This window comes from Tachyglossus aculeatus, chromosome 26 (assembly GCF_015852505.1).
Source record: "Tachyglossus aculeatus isolate mTacAcu1 chromosome 26, mTacAcu1.pri, whole genome shotgun sequence".
Taxonomy (NCBI): domain Eukaryota; kingdom Metazoa; phylum Chordata; class Mammalia; order Monotremata; family Tachyglossidae; genus Tachyglossus; species Tachyglossus aculeatus.
Genome location: NC_052091.1, coordinates 6181364 through 6200892, shown reverse-complemented (window position 1 = coordinate 6200892; position 19529 = coordinate 6181364). Strand labels below are relative to the sequence as shown.

The 19529-nt window shown below is 58.1% G+C and overlaps 1 protein-coding gene across 1 annotated transcript in view; it reads right to left on the bottom strand.

The window, feature by feature from the left end:
- Nucleotides 1–5834: 5834 nt before the first annotated feature.
- Nucleotides 5835–19529, bottom strand: part of KCNN4 (potassium calcium-activated channel subfamily N member 4) — a 52967-nt gene continuing 39272 nt past the window's right edge. The window contains exons 3-11 of the mRNA XM_038766975.1: nucleotides 17336–17431; nucleotides 15173–15328; nucleotides 14730–14995; nucleotides 12747–12882; nucleotides 10877–10987; nucleotides 10582–10700; nucleotides 8606–8675; nucleotides 7018–7182; nucleotides 5835–6533 (exon numbers count right to left, since the gene is read on the bottom strand). Of these exons, the coding sequence (XP_038622903.1) occupies nucleotides 7021–7182; nucleotides 8606–8675; nucleotides 10582–10700; nucleotides 10877–10987; nucleotides 12747–12882; nucleotides 14730–14995; nucleotides 15173–15328; nucleotides 17336–17431 (1116 nt within the window). The 3' untranslated portion in view covers nucleotides 5835–6533; nucleotides 7018–7020. The remainder of the gene's footprint in view (nucleotides 6534–7017; nucleotides 7183–8605; nucleotides 8676–10581; nucleotides 10701–10876; nucleotides 10988–12746; nucleotides 12883–14729; nucleotides 14996–15172; nucleotides 15329–17335; nucleotides 17432–19529) is intronic.

Here is a 19529-nt window from a genome sequence, read left to right as displayed (position 1 = left end):
CGGATGTGACTCCGCGCATGCGTACCAGAGAGGGCGCTCTCGCGCTGGAGCCGCCCCGCGGTGAGCGCGCACGCGCCGATGAGAACCCAGTGCCCGCCGCTCCGCCTCGACTTCAGGGCGCATGCGCCGTGGGAAGATCAATCAATCGTATTTATTGAGCGCTTACTATGTGCAGAGCATTGGACTAAGCGCTCGGGAAGTACAAATTGGCAACACAAAGAGACAGTCCCTACCCAACAGTGGGCTCGCAGTCTAAAAGGGGGAGACAGAGAACAGAACCAAACATACCAACAAAATAAAATAAATAGGATAGAAATGTACAAGTAAAATAAATAAATAAATAAACAGGGTAATAAATATGTACAACCATATATACATATATACAGGTGCTGTGGGGAAGGGAAGGAGGTAAGATGGGGGATGGAGAGGGGGACGAGGGGAAGAGGCGGGAGTCAAGGCGGCAGGGAGAAGTCTGGGCGGGTTGTGGGTTCGAATCCCACCGCGAACTGGGCCGCGTAATTGTCATTCATTTCCGTCGGACTGTGTCCAACTCGATCTGCTTGTGTACACCCCAGCGCTTAGTACAGTGCCTGGCACGTAGTTACGTGAATAATAATGATAATAAAGTGTTGTCTACCAGCAAACTTGGCTTGACTGACTCCATCTTGTCCTAGACCAACAGTAACCCTTTGTTTTGTGCAACCCAAAAGCACTCCAGTGTTTGTAAAGTAACATGAACGTCGTGTCTCTCCCCACTTCAGTCCATACTTCATGCTGCTGCCCGGATTGTCTTTGTCCAGAAACGCTCTGGGCATGTTACTCCCCTCCTCAAAAATCTCCAGTGGCTACCAATCAATCTGCGCATCAGGCAGAAACTCCTCGCCCTCGGCTTCAAGGCTGTCCATCCCCTCGCCCCCTCCTACCTCACCTCCCTTCTGCCCTTCTCCAGCCCAGCCCGCACCCTCCGCTCCTCTGCCGCTAACCTCCTCAGCGTGCCTCGTTCTCGCCCGTCCTGCCATCGACCCCCGGCCCACGTCATCCCCCGGGCCCGGAGTGCCCTCCCTCTGCCCATCCATCCGCCAAGCTAGCTCTCTTCCTCCCTTCAAGGCCCTACTGAGAGCTCACCTCCTCCAGGAGGCCTTCCCAGACTGAGCCCCTTCCTTCCTCTCCCCCTCGTCCCCCTCTCCATCCCCCTCATCTTACCTCCTTCCCTTCCCCACAGCACCTGTATATATGTATATATATATATATTTGTACTTATTTATTACTCTATTTATTTATTTATTTATTTTACCTGTACATATCTATTCTATTTATTTTATTTTGTTAGTATGTTTGGTTTTGTTCTCTGTCTCCCCCTTTTAGACTGTGAGCCCACTGTTGGGTAGGGACCGTCTCTAGATGTGCCGACTTGTACTTCCCAAGCGCTTAGTACAGTGCTCTGCACACAGTAAGCGCTCAATAAATACGATTGATTGATTGATTGATTAACCAAAGTGTCTCCTCTCTGTCTGGAATGTCCCCATCCTGTGTTGACCGTTATCTCCTGATAACATCTTGTGAACAGGGATTTTAACACTAATCAAATCATGACCAGTTACCTCATCTGTAAAATGGGGAATAAGACTGTGAGCCCCCACCGTGGGACAACCTGATCACTTTGTAACCTCCCCAGCGCTTAGAACAGTGCTTTGCACATAGTAAACGCTTAATAAATGCCATTATTATTATGACCAACAAACGGTTGTACTTTAACTTAGGATCTAGGAATGCCAAGGCCTCACGTACGGCACTACTCTCGGGAATCCTTTGTGTAGCTCGGATTTGAAACCCAATAAAAGAGGAAGATGTGGCTGGGATCGGGCTTGCTTGTACTTCCCAAGCATTTAGTACAGTGCTCTGCACACAGTAAGCGCTCAATAAATACGATTGATTGATTGATTGTCACTTGTACCTCTCCCGGGAGGTGAACGGGCAGGTAGCCACTTTCCTTCTTTACTGCTGTAACTGAACTCATGTCTCTGAGTCATTTTTCCTATCTGCGTCACCACCTTGGGTACATGAACCCTGAGGCCGATTTACACCGATTAACCTATTTTGCACCCTACTTGTCGATAACATAAAGACGTTTGTTAAGCGCTTACTATGTGCAAAGCACTGTTCTAAGCGCGGGGGAGGATACAAGGTGATCAGATCATCCCACGGGGGGGCTCACAGTCTTCATCCCCATTTTACAGATGAGGTAACTGAGGCCCAGAGAAGTGAATTGCCCAAGGTCACACAGCTGACAATGGGCAGGGTCGGGATTTGAACCAATGACCTCCGACTTCCAAGCCCTTTACATTGAGCCACGCTGCTTCTCAAATACCATTTTATTATTACTGAGCACTTACTGTGTGCGAAGCATTCATGCATTCATTCAATCGTATTTATTGAGCACTTACTGTGTGCAGAGCACTGTACTAAGCGCTTAGGAAGTACAAGTTGGCAACATATAGAGACGGTCCCTACCCAACAACGGGCTAAGCGCTTGGGAGAGTACCATACAACAACACACACATTCCCACAACGAGCTCATAGAATAATAATATTGTACTTATTAATAATAATACAGTATTAATAATTGATTAAGTAATCATTATTTAAATAATTGATAATAATTATTGGTGATTGTACTTAGTAATAATTGATTAAATAATTATTAATTAAATAATTGATCATAATTATTGGTGATAATGGCATTTGTTAAGGGCTTACTATGTGCCAGGCACTGTACGAAGCACTGGGGTGGATAGAAGCAAATCGGGTTGGACAAAGTCCCTGTTCCACGTGGGGCTCACAGCCTCAATCCCCATTTTACAGATGAGGTAACTGAGGCTCAGAGAAGTGGCTTGCCCAAGGTCACGCAACAGGCAGGTGGCAGAGAGGGGTTTCGAACCCATGACCTTCCGACTTCCCAGGCCCATGCTCTTTCCACTAGGCCATGCTGCTTCTCTGCTTCTCTGTTAAGCGCTTACTACGCGCCAGGCACTATACTAAGCGCTGGGGTCAATACAAGCAAATCGGGCTGGACACAGTCCCTGCCCCGCGTGGGGCTCACGGTTTCAATCCCCATTTTACTGATGAGGTAACTAAGACCCAGAGAAGGGAAGTGACTTACCCAAGGTCACAGCCGACAAGACGGGATAAAAATAGTCCCGGATTTTAAGCTCCGCAGAGGCACAGGAGAACATCTTGACATGCGATTAAAAAATAAAAAACCTCCCCGCTCCCCCGGGTTCCTGTGCCAAAGCGGGATGAGGAACCTGAAGTAGAGTCACCGTGGAAAAGCAGTGAGTTGAAACCACCATCCGATCACCCTTACAGGCCGGAAACGTGATAGGGAGCGGGGAGCGCTTTGGCCCGAGAGATTCGGGGTCACCGCTTCTGCCGCTCAAACCCCCCGGAACTGCTTTAATTTAGCTTTAATAATAATAATAATAATGATGGCATTTATTAAGCGCTTACTATGTGCAAAGCACTGTTCTAAGCGCTGGAATTCTATTTGTTCTGACGACTTGACACCTGTCCACATGTTTTGTTTTGCTGTCTGTCCCCCCCCCTTCTAGACTGTGAGCCCGCTGTTGGGTAGGGACCGTCTTATGTTGCCAACTTGTACTTAGTACAGTGCTCTGCGCACAATAAGCGCTCAATAAATACGATTGAATGAATGAGTGAATGCTCAGTCTCACCTCGCCTGGGATGGGACACCTGTCCACATGTTTTGTTTTGTTGTCTGTCCCCCCCCCTTCTAGACTGTGAGCCCACTGTTGGGTAGGGACCGTCTTATGTTGCCAACTTGTACTTAGTACAGTGCTCTGCGCACAATAAGCGCTCAATAAATACGATTGAATGAATGAGTGAATGCTCAGTCTCACCTCGCCTGGGATGGGACATTCGCTGCCTTTCCTTAAATCCTCCTCATCGGTTTGGCGAAAGAAATTTAACTGCTCAGATCTCTGGTGTTTCCTCTCTCATTCCGTTCCCATCCTCTTATATTGCGCATCCGTGTATGAGCACCCATCTGGATATTTACACTGATTCATTCCTATTAATATCTATCTCCCTGTATATATGTATATATACGTAAACCTGTATATATGTATACCTGTATATATGGATATATGTTTGTACATATTTATTACTCTATTTATTTATTTATTTTATTTGTATATATCTATTCTATTTATTTTATTCTGTTAGTATGTTTGGTTTTGTTCTCCGTCTCCCACTTCTAGATTGTGAGCCCACTGTTGGGTAGGGACTGTCTCTATATGTTGCCAATTTGTACTTCCCTCTATATGTTGCCAATTTGTACTTCCCAAGCGCTTAGTCCAGTGCTCTGCACATAGTAAGCGCTCAATAAATACGATTGATGATGATGATCTCCCCTTCTAGACCGTAGGCTGGTTATGGGCAGAAACTTGTCTGCTTGTTCTGCAGTATTGTATTCTCCCGAGCGCTTAGTACAGTGCTCTGCACATAGTACGCACTTAATCATACCACTGGTTGATTTCTCTACTTGTAAATATTTCTATCTCCGTCTCCCCCAATGCCGTTAAAGACTGTGAGCCTGTTGTTGGGTAGGGACTGTCTCCATATGTTGCTGATTTGTACTTCCCAGGCGCTTAGTACAGTTCTCTGCACACAGTAAGCACTCAATAAATACGATTGAATGAACGAATGATGAATGGAAGCTCTTTATGGGCTGGGAAGCAGCGTGGCCAACTAGACAGAGCCCAGGCCTGGGAGCCGGAGGACTTGGGTTCCATTGGCGACCCCACCGCCTACCTGCTGTGTGGCTTTGGGCGAGTCACTTCACGTCTCTGTGCCTCCATTCCCTCATCTGCAAAATGGATACCTATTTTCCCTCCTACCTTACTGTAAGACCCATGTGGGACCTGATTATTTCGTATCTACCCCAGTGCTGAGAAGCAGCGTGGCTCAGTGGAAAGAGCCCGGGCTCGGGAGTCAGAGGTTCTAATCCCGGCTCCACCACATCAATCTATCAATCAATTGTATTTGTTGAGCGCTTACTGTGTGCAGAGCACTGTACTAAGCGCTTGGGAAGTACAAGTTGGCAACATATAGAGACAGTCCCTACCCAACAGTGGGCTCACAGTCTAGAAGGGGGAGACAGAGAACAAAACCAAACATATTAACAAAATAAAATAAATAGAATAAATATGTACAAGTAAAATAAATAGAGTAATAAATACATACAAACATGTATACATATATGCAGGTGCTGTGGGGAAGGGAAGGAGGTGGGGGGGAGGATGGAGAGGGGGACAAGGGGGAGAGAAAGGAAGGGGCTCAGTGTGGGAAGGCCTCCTGGAGGAGGTGAGCTCTCAGCAGGGCCTTGAAGGGAGGAAGAGAGCTAGCTTGGCGGATGTGAGGAGGGAGGGCATTCCAGGCTAGGGGAATGACGTGGACTTGGGGTCGACGGCTGGGCAGGCGAGAACGAGGCACGTCTGCTGTGTGACCTTGAGCAAGTCACTTCACTTCTCTGGGCCTCAGTTCCCTCATCTGTAAAATGGGGATGAAAACTGTCAGCCCCACGTGGGACAACCTGATGACCTTGTATCCCCCCCAGCGCTTAGAACAGTGCTTCGCACATAGTAAGCGCTTAACAAATGCCATTATTATTATTATGATCATTACAGTGCTTGACACAAAGGAAGCGCTTACCAAATATCCCAATCATTATTGTTATTATCATCGGTTGGGACCCGGATGGAAGGAGACCAGACTGTCACGGGAATAAATCTCTTTATTGGTCCAAAAGTGTCAGGAATCATTGGCCGTTAAAAAAAACAAACTACAAAACAACCCACTCCCGGCTCCGATGATTTCTCTTGTCTTACAAATAAAAATATTTACAAGGGCCCGCGTGGGCCCCGGGGAGGTCGGCGGTTCCCGGATCTCCCCACCAGGGGGCGCTCCGCAGGGAAGGGGTGGGAAGGGGGTGGGAAATGGGAAGGGGGAGGGAATTTCGGGGGGGGGGGCGCAACTCGAATCCCAGACCCAGGCTTCCAGCTCCCACAGGTCCCGCTACCCGCCCGGAACTCTGACCTCTCAAATCCCAGCCCACCCAAGGCTAAGCATCTCTCCCCCTGCCTGCAAATCTCCTTGCTCTGCCAGACTCTGAGCTTCCTTCTACTGTAAGGTGGGGGTCCTCCCTCCCTCCCCACCCCACACACCCCCTATTTATAGCAGCTTCAAGCCCCCCGCGCTGACATGGGGGGGGTGTCTCTCCTGCAAGAGAGGTCTCCCCCTTCCCTAGCCGGTTCGCCGTTGCAGCTGGTGAGGTGGGGATGAGGGAGAGGTGGGGTGGTCCCAGGGCTTGCCCCCCTGACGCCCGCGGTGGAGGGCCCCGTCCCCGGGCCGAATAGCTCTAGCAGCTCCCTGAGGGCAGTGTCCGACTGTATTCTGGTCAGGGGCGGCGTCCCAGTCATCCCAGGGCCTGGGACTGGAATCCCCCGCTGCACAACCTGGGGGGGAGAGAGAGAGGAGGGGGTGGCCGTCAAGGAGGGAAGGGGTAGAGCTGGGAGAGGGATGGGGGGAGAGGGAAGAGCTGGGAGAGGGATGGGGGGAGAGGGAAGAGCTGGGAGAGGGATGGGGGAGAGGGAAGAGCTGGGAGAGGGATGGGGGAGAGGGAAGAGCTGGGAGAGGGATGGGGGAGAGGGAAGAGCTGGGAGAGGGATGGGGGAGAGGGAAGAGCTGGGAGAGGGATGGGGAGAGGGAAGAGCTGGGAGAGGGATGGGGGAGAGGGAAGAGCTCGGAGAGGGATGGGGGAGAGGGAAGAGCTGGGAGAGGGATGGGGGAGAGGGAAGAGCTGGGAGAGAGGGCAGGAGGAGGAGGAGCTGGGCTGGTTCATTCATTCATTCATTCAATCGTATTTATTGAGCGCTTACTGTGTGCAGAGCACAGTACTAAGCGCTTGGGAAGTACCAGTTGGATTGAGGGTCCCCTCACCAGCTATGTGGTGTCCGTGGGGGCAGGGGGCGGTCCCAGCTCCAGGGCGGCATTGAGGAGCCGGGTGAGGGTGTCCAGTTTTCCTCCCAGGGCATCGATCCGCTTCTCCAGGTCACGGTGAGAGTTGCTGAGGCCGGACTGGAGGTCGCATAGGATCATGTGCATCTGGGGAGGTGAAGGGCAGGGCTTGACTGGGACCCCAGCCTCCTCCCAGATCCCGCTTCCCTCCCCACAACTCGGCCACCCCTCCTTCCCCCCCCCCCGCCCCCCAACATACACACACTCCTGGATTTTTAAGCGCTTAGTACAGTGCCTGACACACAGAAACTGCTTAACAAATGCCCATTATTATTAATTGTTGTTTTTGTTAAGTGCTTGCTACGTGCCAAGCACAGTGGCAGGTATAAGATCATCAGATTGGACAAAGTCCCCCTCCCACATGGGGCTCACAGACTAAGTAGGAGGGAGAGCAAGTACTGAATCCACATTTTATAGAGTAGGAAACCAAGGCACAGGAAACTGAAGTGACTTGACCGAGGCCACACAGTAAGCGAGTAGCAGAGTCAGGATTAGAACCCAGGTCTTCCTAACACCCAGGCCCAGGTTTCTTCCCCTAGAAAATGCCACTTTGCTGATTCTCTTTCTCCTCAATCTCCCCCTTGGATATTATCATTACTGTTATTATTATTATTATGTATTTATTATTTTATTATTATTTATATATATAATTTATATATAATAATATTTATTATTATTATGTATTTATTAAGCACTTACTATGTACCAGGCACTATATTAAGCACTGGGATGAATACAAGTTAATCATCAGGTTGGACACAGTCCATGTCCCACGTGAGCTCACAGTCTTAATCCCTGTTTCACAAATAAGGTAACTGAGTCACAGAGAAGGAGCATGGCCTAGTGGATAGAGCCAAGGCCTGGGAGTTATAAGGACCTGGATCTAATCCCAGCTCCACCACTTATCTGCTGTGTGACCTTGGGCAAGTCACTTAACTTCTGTGTGCATCAGTTGCCCCATCTGTAAAATGGGGATTAAATCTGTGAGCCTCATGTAGGACACGGACTGCACCCAACCTGATTATCTCGAATCTACCCCAGTGCTTAGTACAGTGCCGGGCACACAGTAAGCGCTTAACAAATCCCATTAAAATAAAAAGGGAAGTGACTTGCACAAGGTCACCCACAGACATGGGGCAGGGGCAGCATTAGAACCCAGATCCTTTGGACTCCCAAATCCGTGCTCTATCAATCAATCAACCAATCAATTGTATTTATTGAGCGCTTACTGTGTGCAGAGCACTGTACTAAGCGCTTGGGAAGTACAAGTTGGCAACATATAGAGACAGTCCCTACCCAACAGTGGGCTCACAGTCTAAAAGGGGGAGACAGAGAACAAAACCAAACATACTAACAAAATAAGTAGAATAGATATGTACAAGTAAAACAAATAAATAAATAAATAGAGTAATAAATATGTACAATCATATCTACATATATACAGGTGCTGTGGGGAAGGGAAGGAGGTAAGATGGGGCCCCCCGGCTTCCCTGTGAGGGGAGATCTTTACCTTGGAAATGTCCACCAAGGAGTTCACCTGTTCCCTCAGCTTCCGGTGTTTCAATCGCACCTGGCGGAATCTAGAGGGAGGAAAGGAAAGGGGGTAGGCAGGTCCCGCTAACCCCGGCCGTAATAATAATAATGATGAGATGGTACTTGTTAAGCGCTTGCTATGTGCCAAGCACTGTTCTAAGCGCTGGGGTAGATACAAAGTGATCAGGTTGTCCCACATGGGGCTCACAGTCAACCCCCGCTTTGCACATGAGGTCACTGAGGCCCAGAGAAGTGAAGTGACTTGCCTAAAGTCACCCAGCTGACAGGTGGCGGAGTCGGGATTAGAACCCACGACCTCTGATTCCCAAGCCCGGGCTCTTTCCACTAGGCCACGCTGTCCCCCCGTAAGCCGTGGGCGGCGGCCAGCAGGCGGCGCTGGTGAGTCCGAGCGCCCCCCCCGCCCGGGCCCTACACATGGATGGCGGCCAGCAGGCGGCGCTGGCGCGTCCTAGCGCCCCCCGGGCCCTACACGTGGGCGGCGGCCAGCAGGCGGCGCTGGCGCGTCCTAGCGCCCCCCGGGCCCTACACGTGGGCGGCGGCCAGCAGGCGGCGCTGGCGCGTCCTAGCGCCCCCCGGGCCCTACACGTGGACGGTGGCCAGCAGGCGGCGCGGGTGCGCCCGAGCGGCCTCCGGGCCCTATACATGGACGGCGGCCAGCAGGCGGCGCCAGTGCGTCCGAGCGCCCCCCGGGCCCTATACGTGGATGGCGGCCTGCAGGCGGCGCTAGTGCGTCCGAGCGGCCCCCGCCTCCTTCCGTCCCCACCCCCGGCCTCACGCCTCGGGCCTTACACGTGCACGGCGGCCAGCAGGCGGCGCTAGTGCGTCCGAGCGGCCCCCGGGCTCCATACATGGACGGCGGCCAGCAGGCGGCGCTAGTGCGCCCGAGCGGCCCCCGGGCCCTACACGTGGATGGCGGCCAGCAGGCGGCGCTAGTGCGTCCTAGCGGCCCCCACCTCCTTCGTTGCCCACCCCGGGCCTCGCGCCTCGGGCCTTACACGTGGACGGCGGCCAGCAGGCGGCACTAATGCTTCCGAGCGGCCCCGGCCTCCTTCATCCCCAAAGCCGGGCCTCGCGCCTCAGGCCTTACACCTGGATGGCGGCCAGCAGGCGGCGCTACCGCGTCCGAGCGGCCCCCGGGCCCTACACTTAGACGGCAGCCAGCAGGCGGCGCTAGTGCGCCCAAGCGGCCCCCGGGCCCTATACGTGGACAGCGGCCAGCAGGCGGCGCTAGCGCGTCCGAGCGGCCTCCGCCTCCTTCCGTCCCCACCCCCGGCCTCACGCCTCGGGTCTTACACGTGGACGGCGGCCAGCAGGCGGCGCTACTGCGTCCGAGCGGCCCCCGGGCCCTACACGTGAACGGCGGCCAGCAGGCGGCGCTAGTGCGTCCGAGCGGCCCCCGGGCCCTACACGTGGACGGCGGCCAGCAGGCGGCGCTAGTGCGTCCGAGCGGCCCCCGGGCCCTACACGTGAACGGCGGCCAGCAGGCGGCGCTAGTGCGTCCGAGCGGTCCCCGGGCCCTACACGTGAACGGCGGCCAGCAGGCGGCGCTAGTGCGTCCGAGTGGCCCCCGGGCCCTACACGTGGACGGCGGCCAGCAGGCGGCGCTAATGCGTCCGAACTGGCCCCGCCTCCTTCGGTTCCCATCCCGGGCCTCGCGCCTTGGGCCTTACACGTGGACGGCGGCCAGCAGGCGGCGCTAGTGAATCCGAGCGGCCCCCGGGCCCTACACGTGGACGGTGGCCAGCAGATGGCGCTAGTGAGTCCGAGCGGCCCCCGGGCCCTACACGTAGACGGCGGCCAGCAGGCGGCGCTAGTGCATCCGAGCGGCCCCCGGGCCCTACCCGTGGACGGCGGCCAGCAGGCGGCGCTGGTGCGTCCGAGCGGCCCCGCCTCCTTGGGTCCCCACCCCGGGCCTCGCGCCTCGGGCCTTACACGTGGATGGCGGCCAGCAGGCGGCGCTGGTGCGTCCGAGCGGCCCCCGCCTCCTTCCGGCGCCCGTACTTGAAAAACTGCCAGGCCTCCTGCAGCACCCGGGCGGCCGACTCCTTCATCTGCGCGGGGGGAAGGAACCAGACCGGACCGGACCGGACCGGACCGGACGGTCAGCGGCACCTCGGACCCCAGCCGACGCCCCCCAACCCCGAGGACCTTCCAGGGGGTGGGGGTGAGGCCCTGGGGAGGGGTGCTGGGGCCTGCGGGACGGGGGATGACGGCGGGCGCCCCCCACCTCTTTGGCACATTGGATGTCCATCATGAAGTTGTGGACGTGTTTCTCAGCCTTGTTGAATTCCAGTTTACGAGCCACCACGGCCACCAGCAGCGCGGTGCAGCACACGCCCTGGCCAGAAGGGGGAGTCCGCATGAGGGCTGGGAACCGTCTCTCCCTCCTTTTCCTCCTCCTCCTCCTCCTCCTCCGGCTCCAATCCTCCCTTAAATGACTTGCCCAAAGTCCCACAGCAGGCAACTGGCAGAGAGCCCAGGTCCTCTGACTCCCAGGCCCGGGCGCTTTCCACTGGGCCACACTGCTTCTTCCTCTCCACCCCCTTCCTTCCCTGCCCGCTTCTAAGGGTCCCACCTGCCTGGTCAGTCCTCAACTGCCACCAGCCTTCGGCCATTCAAGGCCCTCCCCTCCGCCTGCCCCACGCGGGTTGGCACACTCAACTGAGCTAAGCCCCGCCCCCTCCTCCTGCCCCACCCGGATTGGTCCACTCGGCTGAGCTAGGCTCCGCCCCCTCCTCCTGCCCCACCCGGATTGGCCCACTTGGCTGAGGTAAGCCCCACCCCTTCCTCCTGCCCCACCCGGATTGGTCCATTCGGCTGTGCTAGGCTCCGCCCCCTCCTCCTGCCCCACCCGGATTGGCCCACTCGACGGTGCTAGGACTTGCCCCCTCCTGCCCCACCCGGATTGGCCCGCACATCTGAGCTAGGCCCCGCCCCCTCCTCCTGCCCCACCCGGATTGGCCCACTCGGCTGAGCTATACCCCACCCCCTCCTCCTGCCCCACCCGGATTGGCCCACTCGGCTGAGGTAAGCCCCATCCCCTCCTCCTGCCCCACCCGGATTGGTCCACTCGGCTGTGCTAGGCTCCGCCCCTCCTCCTGCCCCACCCGGTTGGCCCACTCGATGGTGCTAGGCCCCGCCCCCTCCAGCCTCACCCGGATTGGCCCGCACATCTGAGCTAGGCCCCGCCCCCTCCTCCTGCCCCACCCGGATTGGCCCAGTCAGCTGTGCTAGGCCCCGCCCCCTCCTCCTGCCCCACCCGGATTGGTCCACTCGGCGGCGTTAGGCCCCACCCCCTCTCAGGATCGCTAAGCCCCGCCCTCTCCTCCTGCCCCACCCAGATTGGCTCTATCATCTGAGCTACGCCCCGCCCTCTCCTCCTGCCACACCCGGATTGGCCCACTCGGTGGTGTTAGGCCCCGCCCCCTCTCAGGATCGCTAAGCCCCGCCCTCTCCTCCTGCCCCACCCGGATTGGCTCTATCATCTGAGTTAGGACCCGCCCCTTCTCCAGCTCCACCTGGATTGGTCCCCTTGGCTGAGCTAGGCCCCACCCCCTCTCAGCCTCACTAGGCACTGCCCCCTCCTGCCCCACCCGAATTGGCCCACTCGGCGGTGCTAGGCCCCGCCCCCTCCACCTGCCCCTCCCGGATTGGTCCACTTGGCTGAGCTATGCCCCGCCCCCTCCTCCTGCCCCACCCGGATTGGCCCGCTCATCTGAGCTAGGCCCTGCCCCCCTCAGCCTCACTAGGCCCCACCCCCTCCTCCTGCCCCACCCGGCTGAACTAGGCCCCGCCCCCTCCATCTGCCCCACCCGGATTGGTCCACTCCGTGGTGCTAGGCCCCGCCCCCTCCTCCTGCCCCACCCGGATTGGTCCACTCCGCGGCGCTAGGCCCCACCCCCTCCTCTGGTCCAATTGACCGCGGGCCCTAGAGGTCGCCTGACCTTACCACCCTCCCACAGCGCTTAGTCCAGTGCTCTGCACACAGTAAGCGCTCAATAAATACGATTGAATGAATGAATGAATGAATGAATGAATGAATGGCCCAGCCCGGAATCGGGGTGGGGAGGGGGAGGAATGGGGTCCTCGGCGCTCACCATGACCCCAGTGCAGAGACACACGATCTTGCCCCAGAAAGTGCCAGGCACCACGTCTCCGTAGCCGATGGTCAGGAAGGTGATGGGGATGAGCCACAGCGTATCGGTCAGCTGCCCCGTGTTGTTGGCCGTCTGCCTGCGTATAGGGGAGGGGTGGGAGCCCGGTCAGGGGGGTTCCACACCTCCCTATCCCTGGAGAAGGGGAGAGGAGGCCCCTCTTCCCATCCTCTCCAGAGAATGAGGCCTCTCCATCTTCCCCCCTACCCCCGTGCCAGGGGCACTGAGTTCCCCCACTTTCTCTCAGAACTCTAGGAAATACCCTATTTCTGATTTCCCCCCCCCCCCGCTAGACTGTAAACTCCTTGAGGTCTGTGATCGTGTTTATTCTGCCTATTGTGTTCTGCCAAGCATTTAACAACAACAGTAGCGGTGGCTTTTATGTACACATAATACAATCAGACGGGACCCAGGCCCTGTCCCACACGGGGATTACAGTCTAAGGAGAAGGGAGAACAGGCACCGAATCACCATTTTTATAAGAAGAGGAAACCGAGGCGCATGGCAATTAAGTGACTCGATCCAAATCACACAGCCAAGTGGAGGAACTGGGATTAGGACTCAGGGCTCCTGACTCTCCATCCTGAGCTTTTTCCTCTACGTCATTCAGCTTCTCCAAACACAATGCCCTATACACAGTAAACATTCAATAAGTACCACTGATTGGTTGAATTCCAGACTGGAATTCGGGAAGCCTGGGTTTAAGTCCTGCCTCTGTGCTGACCCTGGGAAAAGCTCTCTAACTTTATGGACTTCAGCTCCTCTTCTGCCCCAACACTTTATAATAGTCAACCGTTATTACTGTCTTTGTTGAGCACTTATAAGCACTGTAGTAGATGCAAGACAATCACAGCTCATTAGCAATCAGGGTGACAGATTAATCGATTCATTGGACAGTCCCTGTCCCACATGGGGCTCACAGCCCAAGGAGAGAGAACAGGGAATGAATCCCCATTTTACATATGGGGAAACTGAGGCTCAGGGTGACGAAGTGGCTTGCCCTAAGGTCACCCAGGGGGCAGGAGGCGGAGTTGGGGTCTGAGGAATCGCATGCCCATTTTACAGATGGGGAAACTGAGGCTCAGGGTGACAAAGTAGCTTGCCCTAAGGTCACACAGCAGGCAGGTGATGGAGCTGGGATGTGGTGAAATTGAATGCCCTTTTTACAGATGGGGAAAACTGAGGCTCGGGGCGACGAAGTGGCTTGCCCTAAGATCACAAAGTGGGCAGATGGCAGAGTTGGGATCTGAGGAATCTCATGCCCATTTTACAGATGGATAAAACTGAAGCTCAGGGCGACGAAGTGGCAGGGGGCGGAGATGGGATCTGAGGAATCGCATGCCCATTTTACAGACGGGAAAACTGAGGCTTGGGGCAGCAAAGTGGCTTGTCCTAAGGTCACCCAGCGGGCAGGGGGTGGAGTTGGGATCTGAGGAATCGCATGCCCATTGTACAGATGGGGAAACTGAGGCTCGGGGCGACGAAGTGGCTTGCCCTAAGGTCACCCAGCGGGCAGGGGGTGGAGCTGGGATCTGAGGAATCGCGTGCCCATTATACAGGTGGGGAAACTGAGGCTCGGGGCGACAAAGTGGCTTGCCCTAAGGTTACAAAGTGAGCAGGTGGCAGAGTTGGGATCTAAGGAATCGCATGCTCATTTTACAGATGGGGAAACCACGGCTCGGGGCAACGAAGTGGCTTGTCCTAAGGTCACAAAGTGGGCAGGGGGCGGAGCTGGGATCTGAGGAATCGCGTGCCCATCGTACAGACGGGGAAACCGAGGGTTGGGGTGACAAAATGGCTTGCCCTCAGGTCACCGAGCGGGCAGGGGTCGGAGGCGGATGAAGGCTTAGGGGCCCGCCCGGCCGTGTGCCCGTCCGTCCGTCGGTCGGTCGGTCGGTGGGTCCGTGGGTCCGTCCGATGGCTCACCTCTCGGCGACGGAGAGCACCCAGGCGGTGGTGAGCCAGAGGCCCAGGGTGAGCCCGAGCAGCAGCCGTCCGGGGTGGGTGTTCATGTAGAGCTTGGCGACGAACCAGTATCGGAAGCGGACCTGGTTGAGGGCTCCGATGCTCTGGTAGGAGGCGTTGAGCAGGACGCCGCTCCGCAGCAGCAGGGCCCGGGGCACCAGGTAGAGGCGCAGCAGCATGGCCAGCGACAGCAGCGTCTCCGACTCGGACAGGAAGACGCGCCAGCCGCGCCGGGACGGGTCCGGGGCCGGGACCGCGGGCTGCCCCTGCTGCTGCTGCCCCTGGGCCTGGGCCTGCTGCTGCCCCTGGGCCTGGGCCTGCTGCCCCTGGGCCTGGGCCTGGACGTGGACCTGCTGCCGCTGCCCCTGGGCCTGGGCCTGCCCCTGCTGCTGCCCCTGCTGCGGCTGGGCCTGCTGGGCCGGATCCCGGTCCCGCTGGCAGGCCGGCCCGCCGGGCGCCGGGTGCAGGCTGCACACCACCAGCTCCAGCGCCATCAGCACCACCTGACGCCGCCTCAGCGCCACCCGCCAGTCCCGCAGACCGTTGTCCGTCATGAACAGCTGCGGGGAGATGCCCGAGGAGGACAGGACAGGAAGTACAAGTTGCCAACTTGGACTTCCCAGGCGCTCAGTCCAGTGCTCTGCACACAGTAAGCGCTCAATAAATACGATTGATGATGATGATGACCGAACGGTCGGTCCCTCCCCCCCCTCCACGAGGCCCCGCCCCCCGCGCAGCCGCACTAGGCCCCTCCCCGGCTCCGCAGCTGTAGGCCCCGCCCCCTCCCGCTTGGCCCCGCCCACGCGCAGCCAGACTAGGCCCCGCCCATGCTCAGCACCACTAGGCCCCGCCCCGGCTCAGCAGCTGTAGGCCCCGCCCCCACGCCGCCTCACTAGGCCCCGCCCACGCTCAGCAGGTATTGGCCCCGCCCCCGGCTCAGCAGCTGTAGGCCCCGCCCCCTCCCGCTTGGCCCCGCCCACGCGCAACTAGACTAGGCCCCGCCCCCTAGGCCCCTGCCCCACGCAGCCCCACTAGGCCACGCCTATGCTCAGCAGCTATTGGCCCCGCCCCTCCCTCTTGGCCCCGCCCACGCGCAGCCGCGCAAGGCCCCGCCCCTCCATCTAGGCCTCGCCCCCGCGCAGCCGAATTAGCCCCCCCCACACTGCCCCACTAGGCCCCGCCCCGGCTCAGCAGCTGTAGGCCCCGCCCCGGCTCAGCAGCTGTAGGCCCCGCCCCCGCACGGCAGCACTAGGCCCCGCCCCGACTCAACAACTCTGACCCCGCCCCTCCCACTAGGCCCCGCCCCCGCGCAGCCGCATTAGGTCCCGCCCACGCTCAGCAGCTATTGGCCTGGCCCCGGCTCAGCAACTGTATGCCCCGCCCCCGGCTCAGCAGCTCTGGCCCCGCCCCACGCGGCCGCACGAGGCCCCGCCCCCCGCTCAGCCTCACTAGGCCCCGCCCCCTCCCGCTCAGCAGCTATTGGCCCCGCCCACGCGCAACCGCACTGGTCCCCGCCCCCGCTAGGCCCCGCCCCCTCTTAGCAGCTGTAGGCTCTGCCCCCTGTCAGTCCCGCTAGGCCCCGCCCCGTCTTAGCAGCTGTAGGCCCCGCCCCTCCCGCTAGGCCCCGCCCCCGCTCAGCCCCGCTGGGCCCCGCCCCCTCTAAGCAGCTGTAGGCTCTCCCCCGTCAGTCACGCTAGGCCCCACCCCCTCTTAGCAGCCGCAGGCCCCGCCCCTTCCAGCTAGGCCCCGCCCCGCGCAGCCGCACTAGGCCCCGCCCCTGCGCGGGCCCGGTCCCGCCCAGCCGCACTAGGCCCCGCCCACTCTTAGCAGCTGTAGTCCCCGCCCCTCCCGCTAGGGGGTCCCCCTCCACGCAGCCGCACTAGGCTCCGCCCCCTGTCAGTCCCGCTAGGCCCCGCCCCCGGTCCCTCCCTCCCTCCCTCCCCATCATCTCCCCATCTCCCCATCTCCCCATCCCGCCCTTGGTCCCCCTGCCCCCCGTCCTCCTGGTCCGATAAGGAGCGCTTGGCCTCGTTCTGCTGTTTATCGCAGAAGCCACGAGGCCTGCCAGGCTTCACCAGATCCAGGGGGAGGGGACTGGGGATGTGGGGGACAGGATGCCTGGGTCACGGCGGGAGAGGGTGTGGAGGGGTCAGAGGTGAGGCGGGATCTGGGGGACCAGAGGCCTGGAGATCCTGGAGGAAGATGGGGTGCTAGAGGGGGACCCCCATGGTGGGGGGCGGGGAAGGGGACTGAGGAACTGGGGCGCCTCTCTGGAGTGGGAGCTGGGTCCCATGGCTCCTCCAGGGGCCCAGCCTGCTTCCCACAGCCTGGCTGGGGTGTGGTGAGATGCCAGGGTGGAGATTGCTCCGCTGACACCATTACTCAGCCCCCGTCAGCGGAAAACCGCCAGGGAGCCGGAGGGGGGAGGAGGAGGAGGAGGAGGACCACGATGTCGAGGAGGAGGAGGAGGAAGATGGAAAGGTTGACCGGGTGACCATAGGCGGGGGGGGAGGCGCAGAGAACAGGGAGAGAGAAGAGCTGCGAGGGTCTGGGCCAATGCAGTCTACCTGGACCTCCTTGGCGTGGAAGGCCAGGATGAGGATGAGGAGGAAGAAGGTGGAGATGCTGATGGCACATTTCACCAGTAAGAAGTAGGTATCCCACTGCAAGGAGGAGAAGGGCGGAATGAGGAGACAGCTTGGTTCCCTCTCCCTGTTTCCGGCCCTCCCCGGACCCGCCCCACACTGAGAGGTGTCAACTCCCCCGTCTGCAGGACCTCCTGATCCGGGCCATCTGCCGGACCCGGTGACCTCCGGGAGTTCCCCTCCCACCCACCCCCAGGATTGCTGACCCAGGGGTGAGGACCCCCTCCTCACCCCCACCCCAGGCATTTTGAGGAGATGCCCCATCCAGATGCAGGGGGGCCCCCAGCCCACCCCGTTCCCCAACTCCCGCCGCCCCACATCCTCTGGTCAGTCCCTTGAACTCCGTCCTCCTGCCTGTTCTTTCCTCCTGGCCCGGCTCCCAGCCCAGGGAGGGAAGGGGGCGGAAGTTGCGGTCTTGGGACAAGCCACAACTGAGATTTTTCCTTTGTCTGCTGACACCTTCAGCAAACACGGAAAAGCCAAGAAATCCCAGGGGGAGTTGGGGGAGAAACGAGGGGGAGGGAACGGGCCCGTGTGGTGGGGAACGAGACCCGGGGGTGTTGGGGGGGAAACGGGACCCTAGGGGAACGGGCCCCGGGGATCTGGGGGAGACAGAGCTGAAGCTGGGGGTGGGCGGTGGAACCCAGGGTTGGGGGGGATGAGAAGGAGGGATTGGGTGGTAGGGCTGGGAGGTGGAAGGCCTGAAGTCTAGAGGGGAGTTGTGAGGAGGGGCTGGGGGGGGCAAGAAGAGGGGTGGAGGCTGGAGGGGCAGGAGCTGGAATTGGGGGCTGGGGGAGGCAGGAAGAGGGGCAGTGACTGGGGTGGGGGGGGAGGGAGAGATAGGCCCTGATGTCCGGGTTCAGTTTGGGTCTGCCCGCACCTGTTTGTCAGTTGGCAGCACTGGGGGCCCTCGGAAGCTGGGGGTGAATTCCAGCCCCTCCCTTGGCCCAGGGGCAAAGGGGGAACAGGAGTCAATGATCTGCCAGCTTCCTGTCCCCCTCCCTCCCTCCCTTCCTTTTCCCCCCTCAGGGGAACAAAGGAACCTATGTCTTGGGGATGGGTTCCTGCCCCCTCCGGCTATGCCCTTGCTCCCTCCTTTGTAGGTCATCCTGATCCGCTCCGATCTCTTCTCCTCACCTTTAAGAATTGCGCTATTTGTTAAGCTCTTACTTTGTGCCAGACACTGTACTACGCTGTACTTCCCCAGACACTGGGGAAGCAGCGTGGCTCAGTGGAAAGAGTGTGTGACTTTGGGCAAGTCACAACTTCTCTGTGCTTCAGTTACCTCATCTGTAAAATGGGGGTTAAGACTGTGAGCCCCCCGTGGGACAACCTGATCACTCTGTAACCTCCCCAGCGCTTAGAACAGTGCTTCGCACATAGTAAGCGCTTAATAAATGTCATCATCATCATGATTATTATTATTACTAAGCGCTGTGGTGGATACAGCCAAATCAGGTTGGGTACAGTCCCTGTCCCACCCTGAGCTCGCAGTCCTAATTCCCATTTTACAGATGAAAGAACTGAGGCCCGGAGAAGTGAAGTGACTTGCCCAAGGTCACACAGCAGATGAGTGGCAGAGCCGGGATTAGAACCCACGGCCTCCTGAATCCCAGGCCTCTGCTCTACCCACTAGGCCACGCGCGGTTTCTCTCCAGCTCGCTTTTGATCACTTCAGCTCCCCTCTGATCTCTCCCCCCCATTGCTCATCTCTGATTCCTCAGGCTCCCCTCTCACCACCCCTCTCTGATGGCTGCATCTCTGATCACTCCCTTCTGCTCACTCCCCTCCCGATTACTCCTGCTCACCTTTGATCACTCCCTCTATTGAGTCTTGGCTCTTTCTTGTCCCTTCCATTTCACCCTTTTCCCCTCTTCACCCCCTTCTACTTATCTCCTCCATTCCCCTCTTCTACTCTCACCCTTTTCCCCTCTTCACCCCCTTCTAGTTATCTCCTCCATTCCCCTCTTCTACTCTCCCTTCACCATCCCGCCTCTCAAACCTTCCTACCTCTTGTCTCCAAAAGCTCCCCTTTCTCCTTCCAGCCCACCTATTTCTAGTAATAATAATCATTTTCATGGTACTTCTTAAGCCCTTACTATGAGCCAAGCACTGT